The sequence below is a fragment of the Bison bison genome, unplaced genomic scaffold (assembly GCF_000754665.1).
Source record: "Bison bison bison isolate TAMUID 2011002044 unplaced genomic scaffold, Bison_UMD1.0 scf7180017864248, whole genome shotgun sequence".
In the NCBI taxonomy this organism is placed as follows: Eukaryota; Metazoa; Chordata; class Mammalia; order Artiodactyla; family Bovidae; genus Bison; species Bison bison.
This window is the reverse complement of record NW_011494820.1, coordinates 1,639,505-1,650,209: the sequence shown is the minus strand read 5'-3', so window position 1 is coordinate 1,650,209 and position 10,705 is coordinate 1,639,505. Positions and strand designations below refer to the sequence as shown.

The 10,705-nt window shown below is 53.4% G+C and overlaps 1 protein-coding gene across 4 annotated transcripts in view; it reads right to left on the bottom strand.

Annotated features, from left to right (window-relative positions):
- Window positions 1-581: 581 nt before the first annotated feature.
- SUGP2 (SURP and G patch domain containing 2) overlaps window positions 582-10,705 on the bottom strand; it is a 29,579-nt gene continuing 19,455 nt past the window's right edge. The window contains exons 7-11 of one of the 4 annotated variants that reach the window (XR_825885.1): window positions 9,163-9,686; window positions 7,010-7,071; window positions 4,048-4,184; window positions 2,737-3,424; window positions 582-856 (exon numbers count right to left, since the gene is read on the bottom strand). Coding sequence is in view for 3 of the 4 variants with exons in the window: in XM_010847269.1 (XP_010845571.1) it covers window positions 3,304-3,424; window positions 4,048-4,184; window positions 7,010-7,071; window positions 9,163-9,686 (844 nt within the window). In the remaining variant the exon portion in view is untranslated. Of the gene's footprint in view, window positions 3,425-4,047; window positions 4,185-7,009; window positions 7,072-9,162; window positions 9,687-10,705 lie in introns of all 4 variants that reach the window. The other 3 variants (XM_010847269.1, XM_010847270.1, XM_010847268.1) reach the window with 3 other exon arrangements.

Here is a 10,705-nt window from a genome sequence, read left to right as displayed (position 1 = left end):
GCTGTGCTCAGGTGGAGGTCCCCACAGGTCCTGCAGGCGCCAGGCTTGCCTGCCCGTGTCCTCACCAGAAGGGCCAAGGGGCTGCTGGTGGGGCAGGCAGACAGACAGGGCCGCATATGGGAACAGCAACAGCTCTGAAGATATTCCACAGGCCGGCTCCGAAGTCAGGGCGAAGCCTGAGTGGGCCTTGCTCTAACTCTGGCAGCTCGAATCCCAACCCTGGGAAGGCTGTGAGGTGGGCAGGTGAACTGTGGGTAGTAGAGCTCCCATATCCCGGCACACTCTCAAAGGCAGATTTCTGTACCCAGCAACCCGCCCCTCGTTCTCCACAAAAAATACGGTGGACCCAGCCACTGTGCTTGGCCCTGATCACTGCCTGCTCTCTGGCACCCTTCAGGCTTTCCTCGTGACTTACCAGGCCCTCCAGCTGCAGCGGGGCAGTCAAGAGAGGCCCCGGCTGGCGGAGCACATGCCTGAGAGGCAACAATTTTACAATCTTTCTCCACGTAGGCCCCACCACATCCACCACATGGTCCCCAGCCAGTATGACTGAAAAATGCATCAATGGAGACCATGGAAAATTGGGTTTTCTCTACATTTATTTCAACTGCTAAATGATTAACAACATCCACAACTTCTTAGATTAAAAAAAAAAAGAAAAGAAAAAACAACCCCAAACCCCCAAAACTTCCATTTTGTAACATCACAAATGTCTTCTAGGTTTTACCAAGGACCAAAAAGCTAAAATTCTCTATATGATTTCCAGTGATGGAAACGAGGCAGAGACAGTAAGCACCCAAAGTGGCGAGTTAGCACTTTCCGGATGCCTGTCGTCCTCACGGAAGAGCCCCTGGAACTAGAATGACAGAAAAGACACTGTGACTTTGACAAGGCTACGCAGCTGCACGTCACGCTTGCTTGCATGCATGCTTCCTGCAGAGTGGCCTCTGCCGGAGAGAGCAAGGGCAGGCTCGGAGGGCCAGTGTGCTGGACCCCGGCCGACGGACGGCACAGGACGCACCGCCATGCTCCTCCCTGGCCCCCACAACGCCTTGACTGCCTCAATGCCATCTCCACAGAAATGTCACCTGAGTGTTTACGGGACTTTCCAGGCTCAAGAAGTAGGTGTTCCCTTTGACGTTTGCCAAAGGCTCATTGTCAGCCAAAGCAGGACACCCCCAGGAGTGGCAAGAGGCTGTGGATTGAATAGGGCTCGAATCCTAGGAATTCCTATTTTATTTATAAATAAAAGCAGAAAGCTAAGAATGAGCATACTAGGACAAAGTGAATATGCTGGTCAAAGCTATGCTTGAAGAGCGAGAACCCATGCTGGGGGTGCACACCTCACTCTGGGCGCGCGCTGGGCGTGCATGCTCTGCGACAGGCCATGGGGAGCCAGGCCCAGGTCTCAGAGTTCCATCACTCTGCCTGACCCACAGCCAATATGGAAGGCTGCTGGAAGGATTAAAAAAGAAACGAAGTGATTCCCCCAGGTTGTGGTTCCCCCAAACCACACCACCAGGCTATTTCAACTCTGCTGAAGAACCTCCAACATGTCCACCCATAAATACCTGCCAAAACAACAGAAGTGAGCGGAAGCAAGCAGAGCTCAGGGACTACCCGTGACATGAAGAAAGGCACCATCAGCGGGGAACGCGATGCTGTGCCAGTGAGTGCGGGCAGACAGAGATCCAGAGGAGGCTGGGCTATACAGCCCAGGAGAGCTGAGGATCTGAGAAAATGAGCATTTCATAACTGCCAATAAAAGTGGCTGATGGGGTAATTTACTGCTCTGTCCCCCACACTCACAGTATCAGCAGGATCTCATTTTTCAGCTTTTGACACATATTTAAAACTTCGACACTGCTGCCTTCTGATGAAGGGTTGAGAGATCCCCACAGCCTGAGAATTCCACACGTAGCTGCAAGAGGCAGCGTGTGAGAAGCTGGAAGGGGCGGCATCTTACGTCTCAAAATAGCAAACAGCTGCAGATCCCACCCCAAGAGGATCCTTTCTGTTCTGCACAAAGGCCCTAATAAAACAATTCTTTACACTGCCACACACGCAAAAAACGAAATCTTGAAGAGTTTACACCTCCTACCCTTCCTGCAAAGGAAACACTCCGTATGTGGTTTTAAAAAAAAAAACTAGTTTGCTTTGTGGATTTTAAAGAGAATGTAAATTTGGGGAAAGTTTCGTTAGTGTAATGGTTACTCCCCAATGAATTTAGCTGCTGAATACATTGGAGAAATTTCATTAGGTCTCTAGGGATGCATTTACGAGTTGAGACTCCATAAACAACATGTTCATCGAATCCACTTGTGTAAAAGAGCTTCAGCACTCAGACCGACAGGCTGTGGTACTAGAGCGCAGGCTTCATTATTCCTGATTCATATTCCCTACTTGAATTTGAGAAGACACAATCCGTGACTGTCTCGGGATCAAGTCTGCTCTTCGAGAGCAGTGTGTCCTGGGACAGGAAACCCGACAGCAGCTGGTTCCTGAGCGCTCGCAGGGCGCTGGTGCTTGCAAGGGCAACCCCACCTTCTGAGTGGAGCCAGCAGAGACCTGCAGAAGACCTGCTGCCAGAAGCATTTGGAAGAAGGGCGAAAGGCAAAAGCAGGCTGGAAGTGGGGTCTTTTTTTTTGTTTTTTAAGAAAAAGAAAAGCCAGGGGGTGGCACCTCCACACCAGAAACTGCAGAGATGTTTGCTTTCCGTGTACACACCAAACCTACTTGGGCACTGGCTCCAGGGCTGATCCGGGACAGAGGTGGTGTTTTAAGAGTAATTGCTGCTTCAAGCCTTATCTTTCTCACCAATGGTTTTCATCTATTCAGGGAGAGAACGATTTTGTTCAAAACTGAGTTGGAAATTATGGGTGGGGAAGACAACTAAAAGGAGGGAAGAAAGATAAGGATATTTATAGGCCAAAGGCCCTTGGGAAGGAAAAGGGCTGGAAGACCCTCAAATCGAGACGAGGGACGAGTGGCGTCCTCTGCGGTGCCAGCTTCGAGGTCACCCTTACACGTGCAGGACACAAGGCCACTCCCGAGGCAGCTTGTTTCCACAGGACGGCCCGGCGCTCAGGCCCACCACAGGCTGCAGGCAGCGTGCAGGGTGAGCGTGGGGCTCGCTCCTTCAGCCACACCTGGAAGGTGAGAGGCGGGACGCACCCACAGCCAAACATCCCGAGTGTTTCCCTCAGAGTTTTATGATTTTGGGGGAGTGACACTTTGGTGTTTGTGTTCTACGTCCTGGCACGTCAGCTCAGGCAGAGAGCCCCCACTGGCTCACACACATACCTATTTGCTGGCCCGTCTGTGTCTGTACATCTGCATCATCCTCTGACGGAACACGTCAAACGTGTCTTCTTTGTGCTCCTGCCCGTCGGCACCCAGCCCCTCCCCTTCCGACGCGCTTCCCCTGAGGAGCAAAACGGACAGTTAGCCACGCCTGAGCCCGCGGCCTGACCACTAGGGCACGGACACAGCCCGAGCCGCCAGAGGGGCACGCGGTATGAGGGACACACATGGGTGACAGCAAGGGAAAGAGGAAACAGAGACACAGCTCACGGTGGGGACAAGGGACACTCACCTGTGCAGGCCTGTGGACCTTCTGAGAAGCGTGCTCAGAAGCCAGCCCCTTATTACAGCCGAAAGCCTCCCCAGCAGGTGCTAAGCTCACTTTTAAAGGAAATGCTTGCTGCATGTTAGTGGGGCTTCCTAAACTGTGGGCCGTGCTCTCTCCTGGCTAATCGGAGTGTGGGTTCCCAGAAAAGGGAAGTGGCTGTTAGCGTAACCACCCAGAATTACCACTCGGCTTTTTTGATAATAATGAACATGGCCAAATGCCAGGGACCAAGTCTATGCAAATGCAGCCAGAAACTGTGTGAACACCTGCACAGGGACACGACCTGCCAGAAGCCACGTTCAACGCCAGGGAAATCAAGGGGTGCCGGTCAAAGGACTTAGGGCCAGAATCCCCCAGAGAGCCTGTCTCCCCGGGCACAGCTGCCCGCCCCCCGGCCCCCGACGCCTGCCGCGTACACGCTGACCGGCTCCCTGATGCCCTTCCCACAGGAGCCCAGGCCGTGGCCCTCCTTCCAGCCCATCTTCTGTAGCATCTGGAACCCCAGGTTCTTGTCGGTCAGCTTCTGCTGGGCAAAATCAAAATCCTTGGGTTTCTGAGGAGAGAGAAGAGTGCGGCACGTGAGGGGCAGCAACGCGCCTGATCAGGAGCCTGCCCTGGGCTGCACCTGGACACGGTCCAGCACCAACACCCCTAATGCCCCTTCGATGCCCCTAGATGCGCAAGATCAAGTCACAGTCCTGGCAACACTCCCTGGGTGGGCTGATATTTGTAAAGGTTGGAGGTCACAGCTTGAGGTGTCCCCAGAGAACTGAACCAGTCTCTCAGGCTTCGCAGCGACCGCTCTTGTTGCAGTGTTGAGACTGTGAACTAAACTTTGTGAGGGGATGGTAGGGGTTCTGCCCAAAAGTTTTGACTAGGAAGATCCCAGAGTGGAGACCTGAATAAAGAAAGTGGCCAAGTGATGATCAGGGGCATATCCCAGGCTGGGTGGAACAGGCCTTGAGGCAGGAAGGCCCCTGGAGTGCCAGAGTCAGAGAGGAAGCAGGGCTAAGGCAGAAGGGGACCAGACAGGAATGCAGAAAGGCTGTACAGAAAAACTGTCTCAAAAGGTCCTCTCTATTCAACGTCCACTCCTCTCTCATCGTTTCATTCATTTCTGTGAGCTTTCAAAACGCTGGACAGTGACTCCATTCTGGAAGCTTCCTGGGCAGCCCTCAGGCATTACTTACCAAACCTACGTGTGTGTCTGGTCCTTCCCAGGTCTGGGGCTCTGAGTGCTCCCCAAGGACAGGGATGAGGTTCTACCTGGACTCTGAGGTCCATGTCTAGCACAGAGCAGACCTCGCTGAGTGGGTGCAGCTGGGAAGGATGGGGACTGGGAATGACCTTGTGGGTGGAGAAGTAAGAAGCCCTGGCAGAGATCTGGGCTCCAGAGCAGGCTGTGGAAAGACGAATGAAAAGGCCCAGAGGCCTGTGGAGGAGACACCTGCCCGGTGTGAGCAACAGGGATTTCCATTCACTCATGAATATTCATGTGCTGCAAAGCCTGGGCAGCTAAGGGCTCCCAGTTCCTGCCGCCTGAGCCTGTTTCTTTAATCCATTTATGGCCTGGGAGACTGAGAGGGGGCTCATGCGCTCCCAGGGAGAAGGTTCCTTTGTCTGGATCAAGGCAGCGAGGGTTCCAGTGTGGGTGGGAAAAGGGTGGGGAAGGGGCAGGAAAGCTTGGCCACAGGTCCCCCAGGGGCAGGCTTGCACCCCGCTTCAGGAAAGCTGCGAAAGTGGAAGCAACAAGAGGAACAGGGGTCCACTCAGCTGGACACGTCTTGGTGAGTTTTCAACTGTGTCTAAGAATCAGCCTGCCCGGTCTCCTGGGGGCTAGAGCAGAGCCATGCACCCGAGGCCAGGCTGCAGAGTGCACGAAGAGCTACGAGGAGACCTCCGCCCTGTCAGCAGTCACACCACAGAGAGACCCACGGTGGCAGGGTACCAGCTGGCTGCACACTGGTTAACACCATTTCCTTTAATCCTTGCGGATCTCCTACCTGCAAGGTAGATGCAACTGTCCCGCTTTACAGATGTACAAACAGAACCTCATGCCAAGATTAGATGGCCAGGCTGAGCCTGAAACGGCTGCCTTCTCACCAGGCTGTGCCTCACCAGACGGGTACCTGGGTGCTGGCTCAGCTTAAAACCCAACACACCTGTTAAAAACACACGCTTCGGGCACAGGAAGGTTCCTGCTCCCAGCTGTAACTGAGGTCACACTGACGCTTCGTCTGTCTGCTGAGACTGGCGCGATGCACTCACAACAGTCTGAGCCACCACACGGGCTCTCCTCACCCCTGGACACCTGCAGAGACACCTCCTGGACTGCTAGGACCTGTGATGTCCCCACGTGTCCCAGGTGACGTGGGCCAGCCTCACCTGCCTGAGGTTCGCTCTCGTCTCCTTCCAATGACCCACCCCCCAGAGGGGCGCCCCATTTCAGTCAACAGCAGCCCTGTTCCCTTAACTGTCCAGGCCGACAACCCCAGAGTCACCCTGGACTCTTCTTGGCTTTCTCTGGTCCACATCCAGTCCATCAGTAAGTCCCACCAACTCCACTTCACCCTGCCTGGGCCTCAGCTCTGCCCGGCCTGCTAGCCCACAGGCTGCTTTCCACACAGTAGTTATAACGGCCATGTCTTCTACCCAAATTCCCACTGTGGTGTGGCCCCCTGACGCCTCTCCCAAAGAAGGGGCACAGTGCTGACACCCCCCTACAGACCCCACGTGACCTGGCTGCCGCCACCTCCACTGCCTCAGCGCCCCACCCCCACCGCTCCGCGCTAGGCACAAAGCGCTCGCTGCTGACCTGCGTCTGCCCTGGGGCTTCTATCAGGCCTCCCACCTTGCTCCTTCCTCACCCACCATGCTCAGTTCTGCACATTTCTGCTGCTGACAGCCCTGTTCACGGCTGCCTCTGGGTGGGCAGATGGAAGAGAGAGCCCAGGGGGTTGGTGCCCGTTCATTAATGAACATTCGCACACGCATGCGTGTACACACACACGCTCACACATGCACACGCGTGCTCACACATGCACACACGTGCGCACACATGCTCAGCTTACCAGCAAAGCAGCGCATTCTTTTAACCACAATTATAGTCTACTAAATCTGAAGCTCTCAATGGCTGAGACGTCATCTTGTTCATCTCGCCGATCCACTGCACACATCAGGCCTTACCCATCCCTTAAACAGACTAATTACTCCATCCTGTGCTCTGGGCAATGCCGAACAGTTTTAAGAGAGATAAGGCTCTATGTTGTTCTTTGCATGTTGACACTTGGCCTGCAGAGTGAGTACAGCCTGCAGCCTGTACCCTTGAGAACTAGGGCAAGCTCTATGTCACACTTGAGGACTCTCAGCCGTGCTCACCTTCTTCTTGGACACGGGGCGACCCCGAGGCCTGTCATAGGCAATTCGAACTGGTTCGTGAACTGGAAGACAAAAGAAATGTATATATACAAATACACAGGTCCTTTCCCCAGATTACTGACACTTAGAAGACAAGCATGCTGCAGCTTTGGCTAACAGCCCTTCTGCCGACAGAGGAGACTAGGAGCTGTACTGCGGGGCCAGCCAATTGGCCCGCAGAGCACAGAAACGAACACAGAAGCTCAGCTGAGTGCTGCCTTGCTGTGGGAGAGTGTCCGCAAGTGTGACTGCCACGTTTATGATGACGGACCCAACATATGCACTGCTTTCCATGACTGGAGGAAGGCATTTTGCTTCAACAAATAACTGATTTGTGACACTGCGCCCTCTTCATGTCTCTGCAAGTGTTCCACAGATAAAGAACTAAAGTCCACACAGAACTTTCCAGTAAAAACAATCACACTTCTTATACAGAGCACTGCTGCTGTTGCTGCTGCTGCTGCTAAGTCACTTCAGTCGTGTCTGACTCTGTGCGACCCCATGGACTGCAGCCCACCAGGCTCCCCCGTCCCTGGGATTCTCCAAGCAAGAACACTGGAGTGGGTTGCCATTTCCTTCTCAATCCATGAAAGTGAAAAGTGAAAGTGAAGTCGCTCAGTTGTGTCCGACTCTTCCCGACTCCATGGACTGCAGCCCACCAGGCTCCTTCGTCCATGGGATTTTCCAGGCAAGAGTACTGGAGTGGGGTGCCATCTCCTTCTCCATACAGAGCACTAGATCATATTATTATTATTATTATTATATTTGACAAAAGAGAGACTAGCAGGTCTGGTACTATCTCATCAACCACCCTATCAAATAACTGAGAGCTTCTAAAATGGAAAAAATCTCACTTTTCCCCCATGAAGGCCATCATAACAAGTATTCTGATGTGCTACCGCCCTCTGGTAAGTTCTGAAGGACAGAAGAGCCTAGTAGAGAGTTAGCAATCGATTGCAACACTGTTTCTAAACAGAAACCATGAGAACTGTTAGCAGGAGAAACTAGACTGATACAGTTGGGTGTGAATATGATGTTCTCAGTAACTTAGAACACATAGATTCTACACACAGTGGAGCACTGTTAACCAAAACCACCTCCTCCCACACAAGCATCAAAGGATCAGCCCCACAAATCAAACACGGCCCAGGCCTGGCTGTGTGGAGACCTGGGTGGGCAGCAGGGAGCCCACCAAAAGCGGCACATGATGTGATTTACCTACGGACAGTCCAAAAAAGGCAAACCACGAGGCCAGAAAATGGTCAGTGGTTGCTGGAGCCAGGTAGGAGACTGTGGAGGGGCAGAGAGACACTTCTGGAAGAAGCTCCAGCTCAGCAGTGCTGGGGGCACACGCCTGTACACCTTTGCCAAAACTCCATCAACTATCCACTTGAAAAGGGTGCGTGTTTATTGCTGGTAAACTGTACCTTAAGAACCTTGACCCTCCCTCTAGACGAGCAGGAGATGGCCTTCCATGGCCAAGGCCGGCAGAGCGTGGACTCCACAGGTCTCACTAACTGCTGCCCCAGACTGTTCCATGGCCCCTGCCTCAACATCATCAAGCAGGTATCACTACCCTGGGGCCTGCAGCAGGGTGGGGGGGCAGTGCTCAGAAAGCCGGGCACCCCTCTAGATCACAGGCAGCAGCCAAGATGACCCAGGCCTGTTCCTTCCACAGCCAGGATTCCCCTGTTGGAAGCTAAGCAATAACGGAAAATAACAAGCAACGTGTGCGGTGCTAGAAGCCAAAGGCAGCATCTCCTTAGAGTGCCATCTCTGGACCAGCTGGAAACGTCAGTTTCTCATAAACATTTTGGACTGTGTGCAAAACCAACAGTACTATTCTGGGTTAAATAAAATACAACAGCAAAGAGCCCCGGGGTGTGCTGGTCCTAGGGGGATTCTCAAAGGTCAGCTGGAGTGATCAGAGGCAGAAGGGGTGACAGGGGCCAGCAGTCATCTTGCAGCTAAACTTGGGCTGGGGGGATCAGGTAAATTCCTCAAAAGAGGCCACGTCTCCACAATTTCCCATGGCCCCCAGCTGAGCATCATTCCTCCTCAGGTATTAAACAGAAGATGCACTGAGGCCACTGGACGAATACCCAGGCACTCACCCTTGGGCTCCTGGATGAGACACAGCCTCTTGGGAGCTGGGATCATGCCGACCTTCAGTGACTTGCTGCTGATCCTCTTCCGGGGGAAGCAGGCCCCTGAGGAGGCCTGGGACAGGGCAGGCCCGCCAGCCGGGCTGTCCTCGGCCACCTCGCTCAGGAGGCCATCAGCTGGGGGGCTGCCCTCCGAGCCCTCAGACTTGGACCCTTCTGCCGGCCTGGAGACCCCTCCAGGAGGGGAGGCTTCCTCACCCCCTTCCTCGTCCTCCTCTTCGTCCTCTTCCTCCTCCTCCTCCTCCTCCTCCTCAGGCATCACCTCTGGGCTCTCCAGCTCAGCCTCGTGCTGAGAGGGCTCGTCCTCAAACTCTCCTTCCCCTTCCATGGGCTCCAGGGGGCTCTCCTGAGAATCGGCACTCTCACTGGCATGGAGGGTCAGTGGAGATGACGTAAAGCAGATTGATGGGCACAGTTCAAATACCTTCTTTCGATAGAATTTGAAAGCTGAACTATTTTGGTCGTGTAGAAACCTAGGATAAAGATGAGATACACTGGTTAACCAGAGGGTTCTCTACACTCTCCTATTTGCTGAAACTATCCAAATGGACCCGAAAGAACTGCGGGTGGCATAAAGCAGCAGATACACGACCTCTTTCTACCAGCTGTGGTAGAAAGTCGGCCTTTCTTTCTTGACGGTCAGCCTTACAATGAGATAGGAAGTTTGAGGAGTATTAGTAATTTAACAAAGGAGCCAGAAGAGGCCTAACTGCTTTCCTGGGGAGGGAGCTGGAGGAACAAGGTACGCAGGGATGGTCAGGGAACACGCTGGGACGAGCTCTAACAGCACCCCCAGGAGATCCGGCCTGGGCCTCACCTCATCTCTAATTACGTCACTGGCCACTCTAGGCCTGCGTGTGCTGTGACTCTCTGTTCCTCCCGCCCTCCAGCCATGAGACGGAGAAAGGTGCGCCAAGCACAGCACCTCCTGCCTCACGTCCCGCAACAAAGCTGTGTGAGTACGGGGGCAACAAGGCCTCTCTGCACCTCAGAGTTCAACGGCCTTAGTCATAGCTTGGAGGTGTGGCTGGTGCTGAGAAACCAAAAACACACATAATATACTTGGGCCAAAGGAAAGACAGCCCTTGTTCTTGGAAAGGACAACTCAGCCTCATAAAGGAGTCAATTCTTCCCTAACTAAATATTAATGTATAAAAGTAAAAGCATCATTTTTTTTTTCTGGATATGAACGTGATTCTTAAGTTCATGAAGTGAAGGGTTAATCTCTCAGTCGTGTCCAACTCTGTGACTCCATAGACTATAGCTTGCCAGGCTCCTCTGTCCATGATGCTGCTGCTGCTAAGTCGCTTCAGTCGTGTCCGACTCTGTGCGACCCCATAGACGGCAGCCCACCAGGCTCCACCATCCCTGGGATTCTCCAGGCAAGAACTCTGGAGTGGGTTGCCATTTCCTTCTCCAATGCATGAAAGTGAAAAATGAAAGTGAAGTCGCTCAGTCGTGTCTGACTCTTCGTGACCCCATGGACTGCAGC